Source organism: Protomyctophum parallelum, assembly GCF_964188405.1.
Source record: "Protomyctophum parallelum genome assembly, chromosome: 18".
Classification (NCBI taxonomy): domain Eukaryota; kingdom Metazoa; phylum Chordata; class Actinopteri; order Myctophiformes; family Myctophidae; genus Protomyctophum; species Protomyctophum parallelum.
This window is the reverse complement of record NC_139716.1, coordinates 14700323-14725742: the sequence shown is the minus strand read 5'-3', so window position 1 is coordinate 14725742 and position 25420 is coordinate 14700323. Positions and strand designations below refer to the sequence as shown.

Genomic DNA, 25420 nt, shown 5'->3' with positions numbered 1-25420 from the left:
ACAGGAAATACGTTCATCACATTTGAAATCAAAATGGACACTAAAACATTATAGAGTTAAGATTGTCCAAAATGGCAGCTGTTAGCAGCACGGTTACAATCCCTTTATGTCACTGCTGTCGGGTGCAAACCTTGTGTATATCCAAAACCCTTCCTTTTTTTAGCAGTAGTGAAAATAGCTCAACTACAAGCTCACAATCCGTCGTGATGATGCGACGCGTTGTGAGCTTGCAGATCTGCTATTTCCACTACTTTTTGCGTGACACTTGTATGATGAAGTAGGGCACGGATTAACGAGAAGATATGTACATAGTTGAAATGTAAAGATGCGAGGTTTCCGCCCTACAGCGACAACATAACGATAAGCCAGTTTTACCCCATTCACGTGAATAAACGATAACCAAAATGGCCGGTATGTTGCATCAAAACTACACTATACTGTACATGTGGTTAGGAATGTCCCGATCACGTTTTTTGTGCTCCCGATCCAATTCCGATCATTTGATTTTGAGTAACTGCCGATACCAATTTTTCCCGGTCCGATATTTATATTTCATAGAACACGTTTAACATATCACAATAGTACAATATCCCAAATCACAGACAATATCCAGTCTAATGTCATGATATGGATATAATATTGAATACTATAGGGATGTCCCGATCACGTTTTTTGGCTCCCGATCCGATTCCGATCATTTGAAAATGGCGTGATCGGCTCCGATCACCCGATCCGATCGGGACAACCCTACATGTGGTTGATGGTTCATTCGTACAGCCAGGATGATGCTTTAAGTTGTGAAAGAGAATCTCGTTCCGAATACAAATTGCATCGCTACATCACCACATGAAACTTGCGCTGTGTGTGTGTGTGTGTGTGTGTGTGTGTGTGTGTGTGTGTGTGTGTGTGTGTATTCGAAAACGACAGTTCCGAAAAATATATTTTCAGGTGACTTGATTGGACGAAATGAAGGTAGCGTAAGTGATCTTTTTCTTTGCTCTAGCGTGTTTGCTCAGTGACAGCAGGGTCTCCCCTGTCTCTCTCCAGCTCTTAAATAAACAGATAATACATTTCCATGTGGGATACCAATTCGTTTCCAATCAGCGGAGAGAGAGAACCCATTCATCAGTGTTCCATTTTCATTTTTTTGGGTCATCACTTCTTCCAATGTTTCACTAGTTTAGCCTGTATTCTGTGTGAGTTCCCTCTCCTGATGTGATTAGACTGGTAACCCGACCCCGAAAACATATTTTTATATTAACTAAAGAGCTGGAGAAACTGAATAAACACTCTTAACTATGGCAATGGTTACTATCACAATACACTTGAGACATTCAACACTTATATTTGAACAAAAACAATATCGCTTGAACTACCTTTTAACAGATGCTGATAATGCATTTAGAAAAAGGCGATTTGAAAAAGGCGGACAGCAAAAACAAATTTAAAGGACAATGACTGAAATCAAACATGTGCAATAGGATCATTGTCTAATGGAGGAGTGATGTGTTTGATCCTGACTTCTTCGCCAGGGCGGGCGGGACTGCCATGTCTTCGGAGTGTGCGATTGTGTCGTTGACTCGCGCGACACAGAGCCAAATGCGCCGCATCACAGCAGGGGAGCCTCGTTACGGTGACATCACAGTTGTTACGGTGACATCACAGTCACATGCAACCCAAAAGGTGTCCTGTTTTTTGTTTTTTTCATCACAGTCAGGTGGTGGAAAGTATATTTACTTAAGTACTGTACTTAACCCATTTAGGCCTGACCTCGAAATTTGTGAAAACTTGTGAAATGGGACGTTCTGCATAATGAGTACTTTCTGCTTTTAGTACTTTAAGTACATTTTTATACCAATTATTTTGTACTTTTACTCAAGTAAATTCAGAACGCCGGACTTTTACTTGTAACAAAGTATTTCTAGTACTTTTTTCCACCACTGATCACAGTTCCAGAGCGACTTACAAAAAGTGTCCTTCTCGTTGCGGAGACAATGTCACTTCAAATCGCTCTCAAGACGTGCCGTCATCGGTGGCTGGTTTTCTCATTGGTGCGGTGAGCCGGTGACATCATCATCGGTCAGAGTGATGATGTCACTTCACATGTCCCAGTCGGTGGGCGGCGGGGGGGGGGTTGTTGTGGTTGTTTCCGTGGCGACGGACGGCGGTCAGAGTGATGTCAGGTCCTGGACCTCCACCAGCATGGCGTCCTGCTCCGTTCTCAACTGATCCCGGGTCTGTAGACGCCCCACCAGGTCTGTGCTGAGCTCTGTAACCATCACACACACACACACACACACAGTACGTTAGTTAGTTAGTTTCATTTATTGTCTTTTTGTCTTCGGTCTCAACAGTAAAAAACAAACAGTTACAACAACAGCAACAACACTTAACACAATTATTTTCTCATGGCAAAAAAGTGCAGGACAACAGTGGCAAATACATTGGAAAAACAACAAATCTAGCGAGACATGGTATCATTTAGTGCCTTAATGGCATTTGGTATGAAGGAATTTTTAAAAATGTTACGTCATGTACGTCACTTTTCTATTCCCATCGTGCACAAAGCGGTACTACAGGGAGAGAAAGTGGAACATAGACCGTTATGCTTGTGGATGAAACATTGGTTAGCTCTGTGTCAAACTGCTCATGTGCCTAATATAACAAGTGCTGAACAAAATGGAATAAAAAATAACCCGACTCGCACAACTGACGTAGAATTGAAAACAATACATAATAAACTCTAATATCACCCCCTTATCTCATTTGCATTCATCAAAAGGTGGGTTGGTTATTCATTCATAGCATCATAATGCTACTAGCTATATCTTTCTCTTGTGGTTTTCGAAAACCAACTAAATATTGTAGTTTGCTTAATTGCTCGTGCGTGCGTGCGTGTGCGTACCTTGTATAGCCTGGCTGAGAGAGCCACAGAGAGCATTTAACTCCTTTATACTGAACGCCACCAAGTCTCGGCGCTCCAACGTCCTCCTGGTCACCACGCTGACCGCTGGCACCTGAGTGGACACAAGTGGACATTAATTGGTTAATGCATGTTTTGTAATAATAATCTAAATCTGCAATGTAACCATATAGTAATGAATGATGTCAAATCACTGTAGAGAGTAAAAAAAGTACAATACCAAAGCACTTTAAAATTGTACCACTAGGTAGAGTACTTGAGTTGAACCATTTTGGGCGGGAACCCCTTTTGGTGTAAGCATTATGTTGTGCTTTAGCTATTGAAAAATAGCAGATCTACAAGCTCATAGCGCGCCACCGAGTGGCGCTTGTAGGTCTGCTATTTTTGAAAAATCAAAGAACCACTGACATAGAAACATAGCTTTTTCAGAAAACTGTCAGGATGTAGAAGACATTTTTAGAATATGATCTCAAAATGGGTAAGTTTCACCCACTGGCTATTGGCTAGTCAGTGTTGTCAATGACAACTGTTTGTGTGTGACGTCACGCCACAGCTGTGCCTGAGCAGCCTATAAAAAGGTCACGGTCAACCGGTCAGTAATTAGTTTTCATCATTGAAGCCGGAGGCAGAAGTTTAAACGACACCGGGTGTACAGACGACGTATAAGACGACAACATGCCTAAGAACAAAGGTAAAGGAGGTAAGAACCGCCGGCGCGGGAAGAACGAGAACGAGTGCGAGAAGAGGGAGCTGGTGTTCAAGGGCGACGAGCAGGAGTACGCCCAGGTGGTCAAGATGCTGGGCAACGGCTACCTGGAGGCGGCGTGCTTCGACGGGGTCAAGCGCCGCTGCCACATCCGCGGCAAGCTGCGCAAGAAGGTGTGGATCAACGCCACGGACATCATCCTGGTGGGCCTGCGCGACTACCAGGACGAGAAGGCCGACGTCATCCTCAAGTACAACGCGGACGAGGCGCGGAGCCTGAAGACGTACGGCGAGCTGCCCGAGCACGCCCGCATCAACGAGTCCACGTCCACGTTCGGCCCCGGCGACGACGACGAGATCCAGTTCGACGACGACGTGCAGCAGGGCGGCGACATGGACGAGGACAACGAGATCGATGATTTGATCGCGACCGAAAGTCACAGATAAACTATGAAACCGTGTGTTTTTGTCACGTCACTCACAACAATCCCCGTCACTCTGTCATGTCACCAAATCCCTGTCGCTCACCCCAGGGCGTCGTGTCATCAGCCCCCTGGTCACCCCAGGTCATCGTGACATCATCATGTCATCAAGGACCATATAAGATAGCTCCAACCAGTGCCTGTTGTCTCGTTAGATCCCGCTGCAGTGGCGTCCGATCCGAACTTAACCGGGATGCAGGAATTTCTCCTGAGTCTCTCGTGAGGAGCATAGAAATGCTGCTGGCTCCCTAAACCTCTGATTCTTATATATGGTTCACTAGATGCGTGTCATGATGATGATGCCAACCAACTAAGTACGTATCATAAGGATGACAACGTTTCGACCCTCTATGGTATGAGAGTCATACCTGACGAAGACCCATAAAGGGTCAAAACGTTGTCATACCTAAATAAAATTCCCGTGGGAGCTACAAAAACAGTGTATGGACTACATCTCCTTTCACCTTGAGCTCCTTATATGGAGACATCCTATAGCTAGTTAATGCCCCCCATGCCAAAGCGCCAGCGCTCGCCCAGCGGTCTGGTCTATGAGGCGGATGCGTGCACACAACCTAGGTCGCTTCTTGCCCCCAGGCGTCTTACGGATTTTACACATTAAATACTAGTTCATTTTTGGAACCAGACCTTCAAAATCTCTTCCAAATCCGTCAACAAGGCCTGCCATATGCACTGGAAAAATATGTGCCTGGCATTTCTTTTTTTAAAGTGTTTATAGGAAATCTATTGGTGGAGAGGTTTGTCTAACCCATGTTATGCTTAGCTGTGATTGGATCATAGCAGTTTGGGGAGGGGCTTAGCTATAGGTCAATTGACAAAGACCTCTTTCCCTGACAACACAGGATAGGTAAACCAGTAAGACGCCTGAGGGCGAATGAGGGGAGGACGGAGCAGCTGAAATGAGTACAGATGATGTGCGCGTGGCATCATCATCAAACCCGGATATTATGTAGGATCGTCTACTACTGAGTGGCAAAAACTACTTTCTGACCTTGACAGCCCATGCATTCAAACAGAAAGGTCCTATCTAATTGCGTTAAACAATGTTAAACTCAATTTGCCTGTCGCTTTTCCACTCGATTTTGCCATTCACTTTATGCACCCCTCTATTCTCAGATGGGTGGCCTGGCATCTCCCTTAGAGATAAGGGTGAGAATGCACCCCTCTATTCTCAGATGGGTGGGCTGGCATCTCCCTTAGAGATAAGGGTGAGAATGCACCCCTCCATTCTCAGATGGGTGGCCTGGCATCTCCCTTAGAGATAAGGGTGAGAAGTTCAGTCACTTGTGAGTAGACCCCGGAGTAGAGCTGCTGCTTCTTTGCTTGAAAGGAACCAGTTTAGGATAAGCGGTTGAAGATGAATGGATGGACTAAACATTTGGTGAAAATAGAAAGATTGTCTATTTTCGAGGAAGAGATTTAGGCGTAGACAGAAAAGCTGTTAATGGTCAAGTGAAAGTGTCATGATCGTGACCACCTAAGTGGTGTTACGGGTTCACCGGGGCCAGCTGAAGTGCTTAACAGAGAGAGAGAGAGGTATTAGTAGCAACGGGGGACAGATCAGATTAGACCAACAGAACAGAAAGAACATGATTCTTTCTAACCAAGACGAAATGTATGTGAACCTGCCGTCCCCAAACAGGAAGTACCCATGACTCACTGCTCTGTGTGGTGGACGGAGGCACCAGCCTGTCCCGGTCGACTGTAACTGCATTAAGTCTGAAACAACCTGTGGTTTTTATGCATTCAATTCAATGAACATCGCATCAAAACAAATCCATCGCGCCCTGTGTGTGCCTGCAGTGGTGGAAGAAGTACTAGGATGTTTTACTTAATTAAAAGTAGCAATGCACACAAATGGAAATTACTCAAGTAAAAGGCCTACGTTTAACCCATTCTGACCGGGCACCCATTTTGGTATCAGCATCATGTTATGCTTTAGCTATCTAAAAATAGCAGATCTACAAGCTCATATCGCGCCACCGAGTGGCGCGATACGAGCTTGTAGGTCTGCTATTTTTGAAAAATCGAAGAGCGACTGACATTTTTAGAATCTGATCTCAGGTCAGAATGGGTTCATCAGACCAGTGTGTGTCCGGCGGAAACCTCGTATGAATCTGATCTCAGGTCAGAATGGGTTAAAGCTTTACTTGATGACTAAAGGTAATTGAGTGGCCTACAAATACCAAATGTAAAAGTACTCTCAAAAACAGATATTATTCTTTTAGGACATCAGGCACGTACATATGCACACACACACACGCATGCATGCACACGCACACGCACACACACACACCGGTACTTAAGACACGCAAAATACAGCCCTTACTCTCTTGTCCCTGTCATTTCGTCATACAGACACTGACTGACTGCCTGCCTCGGCACACACACACACACACACACACACACACACAATAGCATTATTAGCTTTCCCTTTGTCAGTTACAGCACAGATCCCCTTATACCCCAACCCGGGCCTACACTCCTTTTTTCTTTCTCTAAGATCAAAAAAACGATGGACAAATTTCACCCAGTTTTACACCTTCAAACCAACCTACCTGTCTGTCTGTCTGTCTAAGTAGCCTTGCCGAGCCATAAGGCCCATGGGGCAGGAGCCTATCTCCTGTTTCTGTAGTGTGAGGCAGCTTGATGTACAAGTACACCCCCTGGACATGACGCTAGTATGTCGCAGGGACTTACCCCCCAATCCAACCCTTGATGCTGAGTGTCAAGCAGGGAGGCACTGGGTCCCATTTTTAGAGTCTTTGGTATGACCCGGCCGGGGATTGAACCCCGACCTCTGTCTGTCTGTAGTTAATGTCTCACCTGCTGCTTGTGGTCGGTCCTCAGTCTGTCTCGTAGGGACCTCAGAGCGTTCTTGAAGCTCCGGGACGGTTTGGTTCTCTCCGCTACGGCGGGAGCGGTCTGTGGCGGATGGGGAACCTGCACCGTTCCTCTCTTCACTGCCTTCTGTGGAGAAACAGGGTGGAGAGATGGAGTCATTTCAGGGGTGGATGGAGGTTGTCGGATTGACTAGTATTATAATCATGAACTTGAGAGTTGGTCTTAAAATATTCTTTGAAAGGTGTAGGAAGCATATTTGAAATCTAAGTGCATTTAGATTTATTTTGGGTCCTAACACCATTTAGATTTTACTAATCAAACTCTAATAAAGTTTCTTCTGTGCAATATTTAGTGTGATAATTCTATTATCACAGATCAGATTTATCAGTTTATTTTTCCTTATTTTGTGGACCCAGAGTTGTTGTCTCACTCTCGTACGTCTTCATCTTGTGTGACGAAGCAGGGCATTCTGCCCGACAGGGATGATAGAATATGTTTTATAGTGACAACAGGTGACCTCATGCTGTTAATCATACTCACCTGATCCCTGTTCATATTACATCACCATCACACCTATCATTAGTGCTGGAAGAAGTACTTCTACCACATGTGTGTGTGCGTGTGCGTGCGTGTGTGTGTGTGCGTGCGTGCGTGCATGCGCGAGCGAGCGAGTAACCTTTTTGTCGTCTCCTTCGTCCTCCTCACTCTCACTGTTGTTGATGAAGCACAGCTGTGTGTGTGTGCGTGTGCGTGCGTGTGCATGCGTGCCCGAGCGAGTAACCTTTTTGTTGTCGTCTTCGTCCTCCTCGTCTTCCTCACTCTCACTGTTGTTGATGAAGCACAGCTGCAGGTTCATGTGAGTCCCCAGTCTGAACACAGCAAACACCACGTGCGCGTTAGTTACACACACACACACCACTGGCGGAACAAGTCAATACCGGGCCGTGGCGGGGGCCGAGAGCACGGTCGTGTAATCGTGATCATCTGACAGCTGGAAGGCAATCTACCAGTACATCACAAAGGCTGTGCAGGTAGATCACATGACCTCTAAAGAATATTTAATTTAAATGTAAAAAAAAAAATATGTTGACATCTGCCACTTGAATTAAGGTGACTTGATTGATTGACATCAAAAGGGCCTGTCAGCTCAAACCCACAATGCAAGTATTTAGTTTTCAAGAGTGTTGCTGTCTGTAGCATAGCATTACAAATTAAATAGAAAAAAAACCCTACCTATTCCATTTCTCCCCCTCAATTTCCCATTCAAAGTGCATTTGTCTAATATGCAACGCCAGCTCCGCTATTCCAAAGCCCACTCAGGTACATATTTAAACTATTTTCAGCAATGGCATAATATTGTTTTTCGGTGGGTAGATCTTGTCCAGCTGGTCATTTTCAAAGTGGCTCTACAGTGGCACCCCTGATGTACAGTATATACTTTAATTCCCCATAGGTTTAGAGTGGCATTCCGACCGCACCGTCATTCCGACTATGTGGCTTTCGCGTGCGGTTAGGGTCGTGGCGGGTCAGTAATGCGGCGAGGTGGAATGGCGATGCGTCGGAATAGCGGAATTCGGAATGCCGGTCGGCTCGTTTCTCTCACGAGAGTTGGAAACACACCAGTGGTGGAAAAAGTATTCAATTGTGTTTCTGACGGTCCATCGCGGTCCCGTCGCTTGTCGCGTTAGAAGTAATCATATTTCCCGTTGTTGTCGATCCCCTCTGGGGTGTTTTGGCTACATCTAGCTACTTCTTGAAATAGGCTCTGAAGCTGCAAATTGCTGGGCGCCACTTAGTTACTTTCCAGCACTGCAACACACTGACGGTGACGTGAGCGCGCTGACCCTGACCCATGACCCTGCTGTTACACACTGACGGTGACGTGAGCGCCCTGACCATGACCCATGACCCTGCTGTTACACACTGACGGTGACGTGAGCGCCCTGACCATGACCCATGACCCTGCTGTTACACACTGACCGTGACGTGAGCGCCCTGACCATGACCCATGACCCTGACCCATGACCCTGCTGTTACACACTGACCGTGACGTGAGCGCCCTGACCATGACCCATGACCCTGCTGTTACACACTGACCGTGACGTGAGCGCCCTGACCATGACCCATGACCCTGACCCATGACCCTGCTGTTACACACTGACCGTGACGTGAGCGCCCTGACCATGACCCATGACCCTGACCCATGACCCTGCTGTTACACACTGACCGTGACGTGAGCGCCCTGACCATGACCCATGACCCTGCTGTTACACACTGACGGTGACGTGAGCGCGCTGACCCTGACCCATGACCCTGCTGTTACACACTGACCGTGACGTGAGCGCGCTGACCCTGACCCTGCTGTTACACACTGACCGTGACGTGAGCGCACTGACCCTGCTGTTACACACTGACGGTGACGTGAGCGCCCTGACCATGACCCATGACCCTGCTGTTACACACTGACCGTGACGTGAGCGCACTGACCCTGACCCATGACCCTGCTGTTACACACTGACCGTGACGTGAGCGCGCTGACCCTGACCCTGCTGTTACACACTGACCCTGACGTGAGCGCGCTGACCCTGACCCTGACCCTGCTGTTACACACTGACCCTGACGTGAGCGCGCTGACCCTGACCCTGACCCTGCTGTTACACACTGACCGTGACGTGAGCGCGCTGACCCTGCTGTTGCAGTCGTCTTCAGTGTCCTCCCAGCACGTCGACGTGACGTCCCTCTGACTGCGTCCTCGGTCTCTGTCGTCCATCCAACTGACCGGCGTCCTGCCTCGCTCTAGACAGCTGCCTCGTTCTAGACTGCTGTTGCTGTGCTGCTGTATACGGACAAACAACAACAACAACATAGATAGGTTTTAGTGTTGTTTCAAAAAGATTTTCAAAATAGAAAACTCAGTGGTCTGTTGTGTTGTTTTTGCTGATCTACAAGCTCAAAACATGTCACACAATTAATATTTGAGCTGGGGACCACGCACCGTGACAAGCACTTGGAATGTAGGGGTTGAGGTATTCAATTTAGTTTGACTCACACTTCCATAGATAAATGTTGTGGAAAATAGGCTAAATAGCTATTGTGAAAACACCTCGCGATGGGAGGCGTTGTGAGCTTTTAGAATAGAGATCGTCTGATTTAATCATTTTTTTCCTCTTTCTTATATTATTTGACAACATGGCCAATGTTTGACAATAGTTTGTTGATTACTTTTGATGCAGTAATGGCCTCTTTCTTTCTTCCTTGTTGTTGAGGTATTAAAAAAGTCTTAATAAAAGTCCTTAAATTGTAATTTGGGAACCCCCTCAAAATCATGACTTTTTCACCATCAAAAAGGTGAAAAGGTCTAGGAGCCCCTACAGTAAATGACCTGATAGAGGAGATACAAACCCTACTGTATATTACCTGACATAGGAGACCACATAAACCCTACCATAACAGACCTGTAACTCTCTGAAACCACCAAATAAACTGCATTGACATGTAGAACCAGTATGCCACAAACACAAAGCCTATAGAAACTAATGCAAATCATCAGCATTGAAATGCAATCAAATCGACCAAAAAGGGCACCCATTGTCATTTTAATTAACCGCCACCCATCCACTTACATCATGACAAACCTGAAACTCTACCAAAGTTTAACTTCAGTAGAAGTTGCCCCCCCTTCCCCCTTGTAGATCAATCCACCAGCTGCTCTAAAAAACCTCTCACAGTTGACAGTAAAGGCTGTGTTTAACTCCAGTGACAGGATGATTACAGCCACGTGTAGGTGGATGAATGTCCATACAGTACCTCTGGCTGTAAATGCCATGCAGCTATGCGTCTATCACCATTACCATCAACTGCTGCATGTGTGAGCGGTAGAAAGCTCGCCTCGAAACATGCGACGTGTTGTGAGGTTGTGAGGCTGCTATTTTCACTAGTTTGGGTCCCGGGCAAACGTCTAACTTCTCTTTTGGGTATTGAGCTAAAAAGTTTAGGAATCACTCACTGTACGAGACTCTGTAAACTAATTTATCAGATGACACAGTGTGTCATCCTTGGTCTCCTAATCTCTCAGATATTGACCTGCTGCCTATAACCGTAAGATGCATTGTTATAAGAACAGCTTGTGACTGAGACATAACATTCCTCTCCTATCTCTGTTTAAACCCATGGTTATACAAATAGTATATTTGTTAAACAAATGTTAACATAGAAATGCCATAAATAGCACATCTACAGCAGTGTTGTGGTGTACTGGAATAAAGCCAAGTACTCCACTTGCGTTTTTTCGGGGCCGCAGCGGGAAAAAAACGCACCAGTGTGCAACCACCTTAACTCCAGTACAAATGGGACAGAGCCACTTTCACCTGTTGCGTAAAATTTGACCTGGAGCGATCTATACTTTGACTTAACCCATTTTTACCTGAGGACGATCCTATACAAATGCCTGCTAATTCCCGACAGTTTTCTGAAAAACACATGTTTCTGTGTCAGTCGTTTAAAAAAAAAATCATGTCAAAGACCCCCAAAACTAGATGTATTTGGCCGTCGACCCCCATCTGAAAACATGTTGTTCCAGAGACCCCTCAGAAGCAAAGATTTGAGTTAAAAACTGAAAATTCTGAAAGAATATAATTATATTCAAAGATTTCAGGCACATTTTCACGAATTTTCAAAAATAGCAGACCTACAAGCTGTAGAATGCTTGCAGCTGTAAGCTGTAAAATGGGTTAAGGGTCTGGGGTTGAATACTTTGTCCACCACTGTTACCAGTCATGACCCTAGCCTGTCCCTGAGTTATTGAGTTCACCTGTGTCCTGTTGTCCTTCTTGTCTTCTATTTATACCCTCAGTGCTCCCTTTGCGTCTGTCACCTATAATAACATACCCAAAATAAAGACACCGCATTGAAACTGGTTCTCCACACCACGCCAAACCAAACCGAACCGTGCCGCGCTCAAAACCCTAACGGAAAGGCCAACCTCGGTGGGGCGCAATACGGTACTCGTATCCCGACTCAAGGATAGCCAATCACACAAAGAGAGAAGATTGACACTCTCTGACAGGATTCTATAAATATTTGACTCAGGACTGGGTCAGTTTGATCCCACAGTGTCGCACCACACACTGAGCGGTCAGCACTGCGTAGTGCGTACATGTGGCCCAGCCACCATGTCGTCCCCACGCTGTCAAACAGCTCGGTACAATGAATGAACACACTGCAGTTGATCCATGTGCAAGATTAAGCTTCTCAACAGAAAATACATTTTCAGGACAGGGTTTACCAATTTCATCCATTCAGGAGAGAGAAGTGATTAAGCAAATAAAGTAGCAGAATTTGGAACTGGAGAACTGAAAGATTGATTCAATTTATTTCGTATAAGTAATGAGATTTAGAGAAAGTTACTGACACACCAAAACACGTCACGCACACACTACCCTGGCCTTGATCATGTTAAATTAAATTAACCCATTTTGGGGCGGGAACCCGTTTTGGTGTTACCATTACGTTATGCTTTAGCTATTGAAAAATAGCAGATCTACAAGCACATAGCTAAGCACATAGCTACGCTACGAGCATGTAGGTCTGCTATTTTTGAAAGATTGAAGAACGACTGACACAGAAACATAGCTCTTTCAGAAAACTGTCAGGATGTAGAAGACATTTATAGAATCTGATCTCAGGTCAGATTGGGTTAAATTAAATTAATCTCTCACGTCTCCTATATTCAAACATCAGAAAGAGAGAGAGAGGGGACAACATTCTTTATACTTTTCAGACACCGTGCAGGCGTGACCCCCACTGACCTTGGCGTTCTTCTTCTTCTTCTCCTCTTCCTGTTTCTCCAGCTCGGCGATGCGCAGGCTGAGCGCCTCCCAGTGCATGATGGGTAGGCCCAGCTCGTCCGTGTCCGTGTCCTGCTGGCCCTCCTGCCACAGCTGAGCGGCGCCCTCGGGGTCCTCCTCCTCCTCCTCGTCGTCCTCCTGGTCCTCCTCGTACTCCTCCTCCGCCTCGTCGCTCTCCTTCTCCTCGCCCCGCTCTCTCTCTCGCTCCTTCTCTCCCTCCATCCCTCGCTCCTTCTTCTCTCCCTCCATCCTCCTCCTCCTGTGTCGGCTTCAGAGGAGACAGCTGTACGGTGGAGATTAGATTGATTGATTATTATCAACCTTTTTGTTCATTTCAAGGACCGCCAGTGGCGTGCACAGACATTTAGAGGGGCAGGTGCTCGAGTGGAGAAAAAAAAGGGCACCTTGACTGTGCAGCGCATTTTGGGGCGGGAACCCATTTTGGTGCTTTAGCTATTTAAAAATAGCAGATCTACAAGCTCATAGCTCGCGAGCTTGTAGGTCTGCTATTATTTTTTTTATCGAAGAACCACGGACATAGAAACATAGCTTTAGATTGTGGGGGCCTAAATAATATAGAAGAAGCGTTTTTTTAACAAGATTTGAAAAAAAGAAAAAAAAAACTTATTTTTTCTTCTTTTTTTTAAGAGCAAAATTGCCAAAAGGGCAGGGGGTGTCTAGTGTCTATGTGCACGCCACTGAGGACCGCCACTTGGATATCCATTCGATCAGTGGTTCACTGTTTCCCCAGCACCCAAACTAGTGAAAATAGCAGATCTACATATTTATTTACGTATGACCATAAGATCATGTATGTATGATATAAGAAGTATGTATTAAGAAGTAGCATATAGCTCAATATTCAAGACCGTGACATGGCTGTCTTTTTATTTCGTTTTTTTTTTCACTGTACTAATAAGGAACATGTGATTATCCTTGTTTTCCTTGCTCTTATTATATCTTATTATATCTCTGTTCTTCTTCCCTGAACACAACAGTTCAGTACAGCACATGGGCTCCATGTCTGACATGTTTACTGCATGTGCCATGTGTCAATTACTGATGGTGTTGCGGGATTAATGAAGGTTTTATCTTTATCTTAATACTATAAATGATGGAACAGACTGGGTCAAACTGAATTTGACCCACTTATCAACAGCTGTAAACATGTGACTATACAAAGCTGATCCTGACCTCTGAATGAATGAACAACAGAAAACTAAAAATGTGTCAGCCGCATCCCTGAGTAGCTGCTCAGACTGTTATGTAGGCTACATGGAGTAGAGTCTATTCCACTTGTAGACCTGTGGTCTATTCCACTTGTAGACCTGTGGTCTATTCAATATACCAGTGCATGCTGTTCAACCTTTTTCATATCAAGACCCATTATTTATTGGGCATTTGAGCTATACGGACGACCATTTGATGAGATTTAGCCTCTCTGACACAAGACTTATAATATTTTGTTATTGTTGGATAAGATTTTGTCCACAATTCCATGCTGTATTGATGTTGGTACCATAGGAGAGATAACAGGCAAACGTTGATCAAAATATCATTCTCTAATTGTGTAGGCTTCTTGCAGATGAAGTGGCCTAATGCAGATGTTTAACAATACTTTTACTCTTGAGAGTGTAAAATGAAACCAAATGGACCCGTAAGTATACCACTGTACTGTTTGCAAACTGTTTAAAAAAAAAGTATTCAATCAATCAATCAAAACCCCACTTTGAGAACCACTGGGATAGACTTGTGATGTAATTACAACATGGTTAAAGTGACAAACACATTAATGCATTAGTAATTACAACATTTACTACAATATTGAAGTGATGCACACATGCATTACACACACAAAGGCCACGGATGAATAGCCTATTTACCTTTTGTTGATTGCAATACGTTTGTACCTTTAGTCAGGTCAATAATCGGCTATTTACTTAAGTAAAAACTATAGGCCTTATTTGTTATTCCACAGCTGTTAAGTGTACACGTCAGGTGAACAATGAAATAATTGATTAGTTCTACTAGTTTGATTTGATGATGAAAGTTCCTGCAATGGCTGCCATACAGACGCTGTTATGCCTTGAAATTGTGTTTGTAAATGCATGAAGTACTTCTTAGCATAACAGCATGAAGACAGACAGCATTATTGAGTCGACTGCATTATATAGCTTAGTAGTGGACCATCCATATTTAGGATTACATTTGTACATTATAATTATTATTGTCAAACTTGGAGAAGGGGCGAAATGTGCCTTGCTCTGTCTGTAAGTTGAAACGTGCCTTACTTACAAGGACGCTTCGAGGCAAAATTCATCGTGCAACGTACACACCAAGAAGTGGCCCGTGATTTCACTAAATAAACAAATGTATACAGGGTACAGTTTGAAACAAAAGTAACATAATTTCCTTGCAGACTTGCTTTATATAACGGCGTTGCCTTTGAAAATAAGTTAGCCTACATCGATTCCTTGAACGCAGCCTGCAAGGCGATCGTGACGCAACTTATAGACACAAGCATTAAACTGTTATTCTTAGTAATTAACTTACCAGATCTCCCAGTGTATAAAGCTCAGCGACGGGGAGTATTTCTCCACATTACTTTCACTCTTATTGTGTCCTTGTCACTCCTTGAATATTTCCCCTTCTTCCTCCTCTTGTCCTGCTCGGTATCTAGCCTATATACACACACCCCGCTGCCTTTTCACACTAAACTTTTTATAAACTTCTCAAACAAACACAGTTTAAATGTTTAACCGCGCCGATCATCTAAAGCCGCTGATAACGTAGCCTGGCGTTGGGTTGGTGTGATGTCGTGGTGGGTTTGTTGTTGAATGTATTAAAATCCATTCGTTCTAGACTAGAGGAGAAGAGACTGGGAACAAAAGAGTCAAGCTCTTGAGGAATGTAACACTCACTGAGAGACGAGGGGGCAAGGGGAGGAGACGAGGGGGCAGAGGAGGGAATTAAGGAGGTAAAAGAACTTGAGTGAGAGAAGGAGCTAACTAGTGTCCTGTTTCACTGGATCAATATTCAATACTACTAGCACCGATACGTTCTCTCAGTCCCTATGCTCATTCTGTAGAGCTAAAATGAGCGTAAGGAGGGACTGATCACTGATCAGGGAACGTATCGGGGGCGGCTAGGTCTGTGTGTGTGTGTGTGTGTGTGTGTGTGTGTGTGTGTGTGTGTGTGTGTGTGTGTGTGTGTGTGTGTGTGTGTGTGTCATATTTAAGTGTAGGGTGTGTCTGCACGGCATGATGGTTTTTGCAGTTATGATGTACTTATGATGGAAAGTATGACAGCAATAATCAGTCATAGCACGTTATAGTACATATGTATAGCATAGTAGTATAGATGTATAGTTTATATGTATAGCTTAATTATATAGATATTCCACTGTTACTTAGCTTACGCATGTTTCTTGATAAATGTTTTTATGTGATCTATTCCCATGCTTTTTTTTGTTCTTGCTTAATGTAAATCGCTCTGGATTAAGAGCGTCTGCTAAATGCCTAAATTGTAAATTGTAAGTCATGGAAAGTAACCAAGTATAGGCCTACTCAAGTACTAAGTTAACAAGTTGAGGTAGGCCTACTTGTCTTTACTTGAGTGTTTCCATTGTTTGTTACTTTATACTTCCACTCCACTATATCTTCTGTTCCATTGCAAGTTGCTGTGCTCTGTCCTCTCCCACCATCCCACCCAGCATATTAATGAGCAGGGGTTATAAGTGAGTTCTACCCAGAGCCATCCCACCTTATAGCATATGAGCAGGGGTTTGATTGATTGATCATTGATTGAAAAATGTATTAACAGTTTGTAGAATGGCCCAGTTCAAGGAAAGTACAGGCCAATACAACATTGGCTAAGAGGACCCTAGTGGACACTTTTTGAGTGGTGCTAGCCAATATACACAGCTATGTGTGTCCCTATAGGTGTCCCTGTGTCCGAGCACGAACAGCTAAAACACCTCGCTGATGGCACTGTTGAGCAGCGTCACACACACACACACACACACACACACACACACACACACACACACACACAGAGGCCAGGGAGGAGGTATTGTACAGTACACAGTACAGTACAGGCCGTATTGGCTGCTGTTGTGTTGGGGGGGTTTGTATGAGAACGCAAGTGAGAAGTGGGACGCTAGTGAGAAGTGGAACGCTGTCGCAAGTCTGCAAGAGGAACAGACAGAGCGAGCTTGTGGTACCTGGCAGTTATGACTGAGTCATTCTTGTTTAACGGCTGTTGTTAGGTGGTGGCATAGGAGCTAAAATGATTTTAACCCCTTGTTTGGTTTGTGGAGCTCCCTCTGGTGTTGTGATCATAGACTTTGTTCACATTAAGGAAGTATTTTGACAAGTAGGCCTAATAATAATCTATATTGTCCCGAAGGATATTCATCTTCACAGGTCTGTTCAACACCATCAACAAAAACAACACATAGTACAGAAAAACATTATTATATATTCTGGTTCTATATACTGTGTATACAGAACCATCCTATTGGCGGGGCAGTTTGTTTAATGCCGCGATGGCTGAGGGGACAAAGCTCCTACTGAAACGAACCTTTTTCCATGGTAAGGTTCTGTATCTTTGTCCTGATGGAATGAGGTTAAAGAAGTGATACAGAGGATGATCAGTGTCACGTGATATTGTGAGTGCTAGCCGTGTGATGGCCTTATTGTTCATGAATATCAGAAAGTGTGGGTGTGGGAAGTCAGATCATCTTGGAAGCAATACGGGTAATACTGAAAAGTTTGTTTAATGGGTGTAGTGAATCTCGTGATCTTGTAGACCAGGCTCATTGCAAGTTTCTGTACTCTGTCGTCAACCCTAAGCCATTCCAACTCATCAAAATGAGCAGGGGTGAGGTGGGTTCTGGGAGTAAGGCCAAGTAGCCTTAGAAGAAAAAGACTGCCGAAGCAGACAACGCGCAACACTCCAAGTTAGAGAGAATCTCCTTATAGGTACCGTGCAAGGCTCGATGATGCATGATAGAAAGAAGAAAATGCCAGCACTCAATACATGACCATGAGTTATTTACCTCTGACGGACAGACAGCGAACGCGTTTCGGCCTAGTGGGCCTTCCTCAGCGTTTTCTTTCAAGTAGTATCCTGACCAGTTTGTTTTGGGATGTTTGGAGCCTTGTTTTTAGGGCCAAGGTTCTGTGGTACCATGAGGTGCATGCATAGTCGAAGAAACCTTGTATATGAGGCCTCCTGTTAGGGTCTTCAAAGTATTTTTGCTGACCAGTGAGGAGATCCTGTACAGGAATCTTGTTCTATTGTTTGACTTTTTTGATTACATTGGTAGCCATTTTATCACAGGAAAGATTAGGTGAGTTCTACCCAGAGCCATCCCACCGTAGCATATAATGAGCATACAATGAGTTGTAGGTGTGAGGCCAAGTAGTAACCGGACCAGTTTGTTTTTGAGGGGTCTCTGAAGACTTGTTTTTAATGCCTTTGTGGTGCTTTAGTACCACCATGCTCCAGCTAGTGTCCTCAGTGTTCCAACTGACCACCCGAAAAGATCCTGAATAGAAATCTTGTTCTTTGGCTGACTTTCCTTCTTTCTTTTGTAACCATTTTCTGACTGGAAAGATTGTCCTCTAGTTTAAAGTACCAGCCAGGTAGGTCAATAACTCTGCATAGTTAGTTGTAGGCATGTCCAAAGTCCAGCCTGGGGACCAATCGGAGCACGATGGCAGATTCTTTATGGCCCTTGTGTTATTTATGGCCATATAGTCATGTGAAATTCATACACTATTTTTGTTTGTTTTAACCTGGGCTGATTTTCCTGGGCTGCTTGTTCCTTAGGCCCAAACCGCACCATGATTCGCCATGATGCAACTACTCGCAACCGTTACCATTATCCTTATCCCCAAAGGCAGTTGCAATGAGTTGCATTGGTGTGGTTTGGGCCTTAAATGTGTTCTCAATTCCCAAGATGTGAAAGAAAGGCAATTTAATTTAATTAAGTCCTTTTCACACCTGCATGGTGTTTACATTTGGCTACACTGCTGACAAAAAAAACTATAGTTGCACTTGCACTATTGTTAAATAGAATTATGATGTGTTGCATTTATATGTGTCTTTGTGATGGATCAAAAGGTGCAGTAGAGATATGCAGTGTCAGTCCTCCTAAGGTTGGGTAACAAATAATGGCCCACTTTACCTCTATCTGTGTTGTCAGTGATGGTTGACAGTTGAAAATGTGTTAACTGTTGATACTGTTTTCTTGGCATATTGTACTTGAGGCCGATTTCCCTTCCTCTTAAAGTCATACTATTGTAGCAGTACTTATTAGCCTACTTAAGTTTTTTTTTTTTTTTTTGATTGATTGTTTATTTATTTTCATGTCCTGCACACAATGTGCCCAACCCTCACAATTGCATTTACAGCATGTTTACATTACATAATTCATGTAATGTAAACAACTCAGATCTACCCTGTACCCTGTCTACTTTCCCAAGCTTGACAAATAAAATCTGCCACAACAAAAGTCCCTTTGGCAAAACATATCTCCATTTAAATCTAGGAAATCCCCACAGATAGAAGACATCTTATTAACCAAAATATCCTGTATGTCATTATTAGGGCAGTAAAACAAAAAGTGAACTTCGATTTAAATTTCACCAAGTTCACAGAACAAGCAATAGGCTATCTCTCTTCTTCAGGAGTGGCATTAAACCTGCCAATTGATGAACATTACATACTTAATATAGCCTACCATTTATATCAGACTGACAGCGAGCTCTTTACTAGAGTAGACTTGATGTAATCTTCAACCTGTTATGACTGTTTAATACTAATCACAAGGCATGGTGACTTAGAGGTAATAATAAACCATGTGAAAAGGACATTCATTGTGTGCTGGCTACTTCTGCATTTTAAAACGTGAGCATAGCAATAGATTAGCAATTAATAGTAATGATTATGATAAATATAGTCTTTATTGAAACTTTAATAAACTGAAAATGCATTTTCAGGTCGGGGTATATAATTTACCATCACAATATACACTACCAAAATGAGGACGTTAAAGCAAATAAAAATAAAAACGAGAAAAAGTACTATAACTGAAACTGTATAACTTTATAATTATAATATAACTAACTAACAACTAAGAAATGTACTTAGTTTTAGTCTTTGTTATTTATACCTACTACAACAACCCTGCTTATCAGGACAGAAGTTTCATACTATGTTCAGTACTTTTCTACATAGACTGGAATCAAGGCTTTCTCCTGTGAGATGCTGACTCCCAGTGGACTCAATTCATACTGCACTGCGTAGACTAGAATCACCTTAAACTGACTTACATCCATACACTATAAAATCTAAATGCAAGTAACTCTTGAAAGTATAAATATCTCACTAGAAAATTAATACAAGTATTACTAGGTTACACTTACACAACTACCTGGCTATCCATCCATATGTAGTACTTTTACGGAACTACCCTAAATAAAGAGTTTTTAGATACATCGTCTGACGTATTTTCTATAATTAATATTAGGCTACTTTAATTTAGGCTGGCTATTACTTAAAAAAAATAAAAAATAAAATGAAATAAACAATTGTTTATTTGTTTTGTTTTGTTGTTTAAACAACCAAACATAACACGTTGGCATTCTTCTTGAACGTGACCTGCGGATTTTGTTTGCAACCTGACATGACCCTTTTGACGTTCCGTAGCCTCTCGTCCAAAAAGATCAGATCTACAAGCTATCAACGTGCCGCAGAGCCATAGACATAATGTGCAGACCGACACGTTGATAGCTTGTATAGATCTGATCTCTTTGTTACAGCGACACCTCTGGTGCAACTTCGCAACTGCACTTCCCCGTTGCAGTAATGAACTGGAGTCAGCTGACTTTTCTACAAGTGTGACACAAAGTTTGACCGAAAAAACTCAACTCCGAGGAGTTTCACCGATTGAATACTTGATTTAATACGTTGTTTAATACTTCAACAACCTGGAAAACTACGGATAAAACTTGAATTTATTTGTTTACAACGTCGTCACGGTGTTTAACAGCCATGGTGTTGGTTTGTGGACCGAAAATAGCTACTTGTGGCATTGTGATCAGTCTCTGGGCAGTAATTATGCTGGTAAGTACTAGTCTACTTTACTGTTAGCCCTCCAAGCAGAACCCAAATGCTACTGAAGTTTCTGACAACAAAATATCAAAAGTTTTACGTAGGGTCCCGAAAGGGGCTACTTTACTGTATAAGTTCATATTGTAATATGTAGGCCTATTATTATTGTATACATGGACATTACTTTAGTAAGTAATTAACTTCACTACTGTCTGTCTGTTAACGTATATTTATAGTAGCCCATTTTATTTAGACTTTGAAGTTCTAAGAGCATATGCTGTGTATATTCGACCCAGTGGTGAAAAATTACAGTACTTCTTACTCAACAGCTGCATTTAAATACAGTTTTTAGAGGGCCTTTTACTTTACTTGAGTATTTCCCATTTTTGATAGCATAGGCCTACTTCATCTCTCAGAGGCAATCAGACAAATATAGATACAAATAAGTATAGTTACACAGGTACTGTAGTTAGTTACTAGTTAAGAAAAATTAAGTTATATATAAGTTATATATCTCAGAGGTAAATATTGTACTCTTACTCCACTGCAATTATTTGACAGCTGTAGTTACCAGCTACTTTGTAGAATTAGACTATTCATATTCTATGTAAGGTTTTTATGAATAAAATGTAATTTTGTCCACTATGTATGGTAGAGTTACTCCACTGCAATTATTTGACAGCTGTAGTTACCAGCTACTTTGTAGAATTAGACTATTAATATTCTATGTAAGGTTTTTATGAATAAAATGTAATTTTGTCCAATATGTATGGAGTATGTTAATAGCCTACATAGCACTAGTTAATACAATATAACAATTGGTGTGGTTGTATATAATATATAGTCTCCCTGCTCTTCTACTGATACATTCAGATTGTGTCAAGACACAGGATCTGATCATGGTCAAGATTGAACTTATCCCCTGTCCTCCACATTGATTAGTGTGATTAATCACTGGAGCCTTATTTCAAACAAAGTGTCATGCAAAAATAGTGAAAATAGCAGATCTACAAGCTCACAACACGTCACTTTAATTGTGAAGCATTGAAAAAAACTTTTTCAAAAACATTGCCATCACTAAAGAATAAGTTGTGGGATCCCCCAGGAGGAAGTCACTAATGTTGCTCTGGAGAGGGAAGTCTGGTGGAGCGGATAAGCGGTTGAAGATGGATGGATGGATTATCATTAATATGTATTATTTCTATATTTATCTGTCTCTCTCCACCTGCAGGCCATGCTTGGAATCTTCTTTAAAACTCATTCTGCGGTGCTGATCGAAGACATTCCTCTCACAGAAGCAGACATCCATGAAGAGTGAGTTACTCCTTTGAGCCCATCCAAAAAGACCTGTTGAAAGAAGGGATGGTTCACCCCCAAAAAATATCGAACCTGTCCCTAATCCTGTGCGAAGCCTTGAACATGAGGAGAATTGTTGATTCTGTCACATTCCTTTATAAGTCTTGATGAATAAAAGTTAATAGGCTAGCGTCCAAGATGAACAGCAGCAAAACTATAAAAAGAAATCTGTTTATATCCTCCAAAACAATGCTCACACTGTCTCATATCAAACTACTTGTCATTCACTTCCTGGGTTAATTGTAGTATCCCTCCCTCATGTATACACTCTCTTCGGTTAAGACTGAGGATTTGGATTGTTATCCTGATATTTCAGTGTTGGCAAAAATATGACAAAATGTAGTACCTTAATAATGTAATTTCCCTGCTAAAAATAACCACTCAGACATTGTCACAGTGTCTGTGTGTGAGGCACAGTGCAAGAATAGCTTCAGTGAATAACACATAGGCCTACGCCAAGAAGGAAGTCATTTTATGAATGTCATTTTCTACCTATTAAAGATATAGTCGTTAGGCTGTCACAATTTTGAGATTTTACTTGACGTGTTGCTTTTTGCCACGTTGTGAGCTAACTGAGCTTGTAGCTCAGCTATTTTCACTACTACCGTTTTCTAGTTTATGCATTTTCTTATTTCTTCATGAAATTACTGAGAAAGGTTTTTAATTCATGGAAATGTGTGCTTTTGGGGGTGGGAATGTTTTTTTTTAATCTTTTGAAATAGAAATGATTAAAAACTAAATAAATAAAGCCCCGCTGTGATTGGCCCGTACCGAGTAGTCGGTGTGATTGACAGTTCTCGTTTTTAACCCTAACCCTAACCTCAGTAAAACTATGCCTATTCCTAACCCCAAGCCTAACATCAGTAAAACTATACCTAAACCTAACCTCAGTAAAACTATGCCTAAACCTAACCTCAGTCAAACTATGCCTAAACCTAACCTCAGTCAAACTAAACCTAACCTTGAGCCTAACCTCAGTAAAACTATGCCTGCCAATCAGACGCATGGTAAGGCGGGTCTATCCTAGAATGTTGGTGGGATTCACAATCACGTGTCCAAATGCGTCCCGACCCAGTGTTTACATTATGTCCTCCCCCTCCACAGTAAGAACCCTCCCAACACGGTGTACGCTCTATTTGACCAGGTGAGCTACAACTGTTTCATAGCAGCGGGGGTCTATGTGGTGGTGGGAGCCTTCTCCTTCTGCCAGATCAAACTCAACAAGCGCAAGGTGAGCTCTCGCATATAATAGTTATTCATGTTGTACTTATATTCATTCATATTGTATCTATTTATTCATAATGCACATTTCACACACTTGAGAATTGGGCAGCCACTGTTATTTCATTGGTTGTTATTCCATCACTAATCTTTTCAATGTATTGAATACAATAAAAAGATATATATAATTTAGAAACCCATTAATCGACACAGAAAAGGTTTAATAGATTTTTTATATATTTGACTACATTGTCTTAGTTTCAAACATTTCTGGGGTCATTTTAACATACTGTATGTACTCTTGCTTTTGTGTCGACCCCAGACATTTTTTATTCGATATTTGATATGCATTTGACCCTCCTATTGTATTAACCTATTCATGTTCAAACCTATGTTAGACTCATTGAAAAGTGAAAATAAACGTCCCTGCTTCTGGTGACTCATATTGCCCTTCAAATGCATGATGGGAACTTGTATACGTCTAAGGGTTTGTGATAAACTACGGGGGGTAATAACCAATATTTATCTACCTAGAAATGAATTAATGAAATGCTGAATTATTCCTGTGATTTCATTTCAAGTCATTCTCCATGTCCTTTGTCGACAGGAGTATTTGGTGCACTAGTGATGAAGGCCTCCCACCGGTCAACACCTCACAGTGAAGACGAAGGCTGTGCCTTAAAGATACTGTACATACACACGTTCCTCTGCAGTCTTTTCAACAGCATTATGCCCGATTTATACGTCATCGTACCACGGTGTCGCATTCCTCCTATGTAAGGAATGCGACACCGTGGTACAAAGAAGTATGAATGGGTCTTCACGTTGTCACGGCGTGGTGAGAGAAGCGATGGTTGCTCTGAACACAACCCCGTCTGCCAAGACTGGTCCGCCACTGATTTCACATCGTGCCTGAATGTTTGCGCTTTTAACTTGAAATTAACTTAAATTAATCCTATAAAACATTGCGTTGTATTGTTCAGTCTTCTCGTTGCGAATGCCTTATTTTACTCTTAACTCCAGTGCCAAACTAATTTGACTCCAACTTGTGTTGTTTGAATTAACTTAATTGTCGTTCTGTTGTTATCCGTGTTGTGTAAAAAAAAGAAAGTAAATTGCATTGCTGTTGGGTGTCAAGAAATGAAATCACTTAAAACGGTAAAATATAAACGGTGTAGATTATTTTTAATTTGTTAAATATTTGTAAAACCTACAGACGGACACATGTAAAGGGTGACCAATAGCATCGATTTATAGATGTATAAAAAAGGAAAGAATAAAATATATATTATGGAGATACAAGGTTTCCAGCCAACAGCAAGAATGGTCTGCTAATCATGAACCACAGATTGCTGTGCCAACAGCGTCCAGCAGAGAGCATCGTGTCAATGCCGTGTTAACAGATTTGTGTTGCTTCGTTGGCATCAATAAAAACAGCACTGCTTCTTATCATCTTGTGTTTCAGATTAAATTAAGTTTTATTCATTATTTATTCATTAATTTTGTTCAATTAAGTGTTAAGTAACTATATTGGTTTTCTTTTCATATTTCTTTATCCCACGATTTTGTAACCCATTTTTCACCCCTGTGTCAATTATCTAATGTGATCCTGGGCTCTACACACCCTCCGCCAACCTGGGGAGAGCAACGGACTTGAACTCATGCTTCCTTCATGCCTGAGTGTCCAAGTTGCTCCTTTACACCTGACAGGGGGGAGTTTCCCTGGTTGGACGTAACGCATGGAAGGAACACGTTATTCCAACCAGTTCCTTAACCCCTCCATCAGGCCGGCGCCCCGGCTGGCCAGGGAGAGGCAGTTTAGAGACCAGGATTACTGCATGTTTTTTGTGAGGGTACCTACCCTAGGGGACACGGGGAGAACATGCAAACTCCACACAGAAAGG

General features: G+C 42.6%; 3 protein-coding genes across 4 annotated transcripts; 2 read left to right on the top strand and 1 right to left on the bottom strand.

Annotated features, from left to right (window-relative positions):
• Positions 1 to 1651: 1651 nt before the first annotated feature.
• On the bottom strand, positions 1652 to 15490 carry LOC310875715 (schwannomin-interacting protein 1). 2 transcript variants are annotated; one of them, XM_083789029.1, is made up of 7 exons: positions 15372 to 15490; positions 12780 to 13101; positions 9639 to 9808; positions 7754 to 7841; positions 6955 to 7098; positions 2906 to 3017; positions 1652 to 2269 (listed from the first exon to the last, which is right to left on the bottom strand). In XM_083789029.1, the coding sequence occupies exons 2-7, from the start codon at positions 13065 to 13067 to the stop codon at positions 2169 to 2171; spliced, it is 903 nt and encodes a 300-aa protein (XP_083645155.1). In that variant the 5' UTR covers positions 13068 to 13101; positions 15372 to 15490; the 3' UTR covers positions 1652 to 2168. The 2 variants fall into 2 exon arrangements, with proteins under 2 accessions (XP_083645155.1, XP_083645156.1); XM_083789030.1 differs by having other exon boundaries at positions 6955 to 7095.
• LOC310875594 (eukaryotic translation initiation factor 1A, Y-chromosomal-like) lies at positions 3599 to 4075 on the top strand (the record flags this gene model as incomplete). Its single annotated transcript, XM_083788886.1, has 1 exon — positions 3599 to 4075. The coding sequence occupies one exon, from the start codon at positions 3599 to 3601 to the stop codon at positions 4073 to 4075; it is 477 nt and encodes a 158-aa protein (XP_083645012.1).
• Positions 15491 to 20696: 5206 nt separating the features above from the next.
• On the top strand, positions 20697 to 24962 carry LOC310875718 (ribonuclease kappa-B-like). The gene is made up of 4 exons (XM_083789033.1): positions 20697 to 20951; positions 22171 to 22253; positions 23400 to 23526; positions 24124 to 24962. The coding sequence occupies exons 1-4, from the start codon at positions 20880 to 20882 to the stop codon at positions 24139 to 24141; spliced, it is 300 nt and encodes a 99-aa protein (XP_083645159.1). The 5' UTR covers positions 20697 to 20879; the 3' UTR covers positions 24142 to 24962.
• Positions 24963 to 25420: the final 458 nt, after the last annotated feature.

What these genes read in the sequence shown, in the direction of transcription:
- LOC310875715 (XM_083789029.1), bottom strand. Translation starts at nt 13,067, where the DNA reads ATGGAGGGAGAGAAGAAGGAGCGAGGGATGGAGGGAGAGAAGGAGCGA. An exon ending in GTCAGCGCGCTCACGTCACG is followed by an intron (nt 7,842 to 9,638) that starts GTCAGTGTGTAA and finishes TGCTGTGTTCAG; the next exon opens with ACTGGGGACTCACATGAACC. An exon ending in ACGAAGACGACAACAAAAAG is followed by an intron (nt 7,099 to 7,753) that starts GTTACTCGCTCG and finishes GTTTCTCCACAG; the next exon opens with AAGGCAGTGAAGAGAGGAAC.
- LOC310875718 (XM_083789033.1), top strand. Translation starts at nt 20,880, where the DNA reads ATGGTGTTGGTTTGTGGACCGAAAATAGCTACTTGTGGCATTGTGATC. An exon ending in TCTGGGCAGTAATTATGCTG is followed by an intron (nt 20,952 to 22,170) that starts GTAAGTACTAGT and finishes CTCCACCTGCAG; the next exon opens with GCCATGCTTGGAATCTTCTT. An exon ending in GAAGCAGACATCCATGAAGA is followed by an intron (nt 22,254 to 23,399) that starts GTGAGTTACTCC and finishes CCCCCTCCACAG; the next exon opens with TAAGAACCCTCCCAACACGG.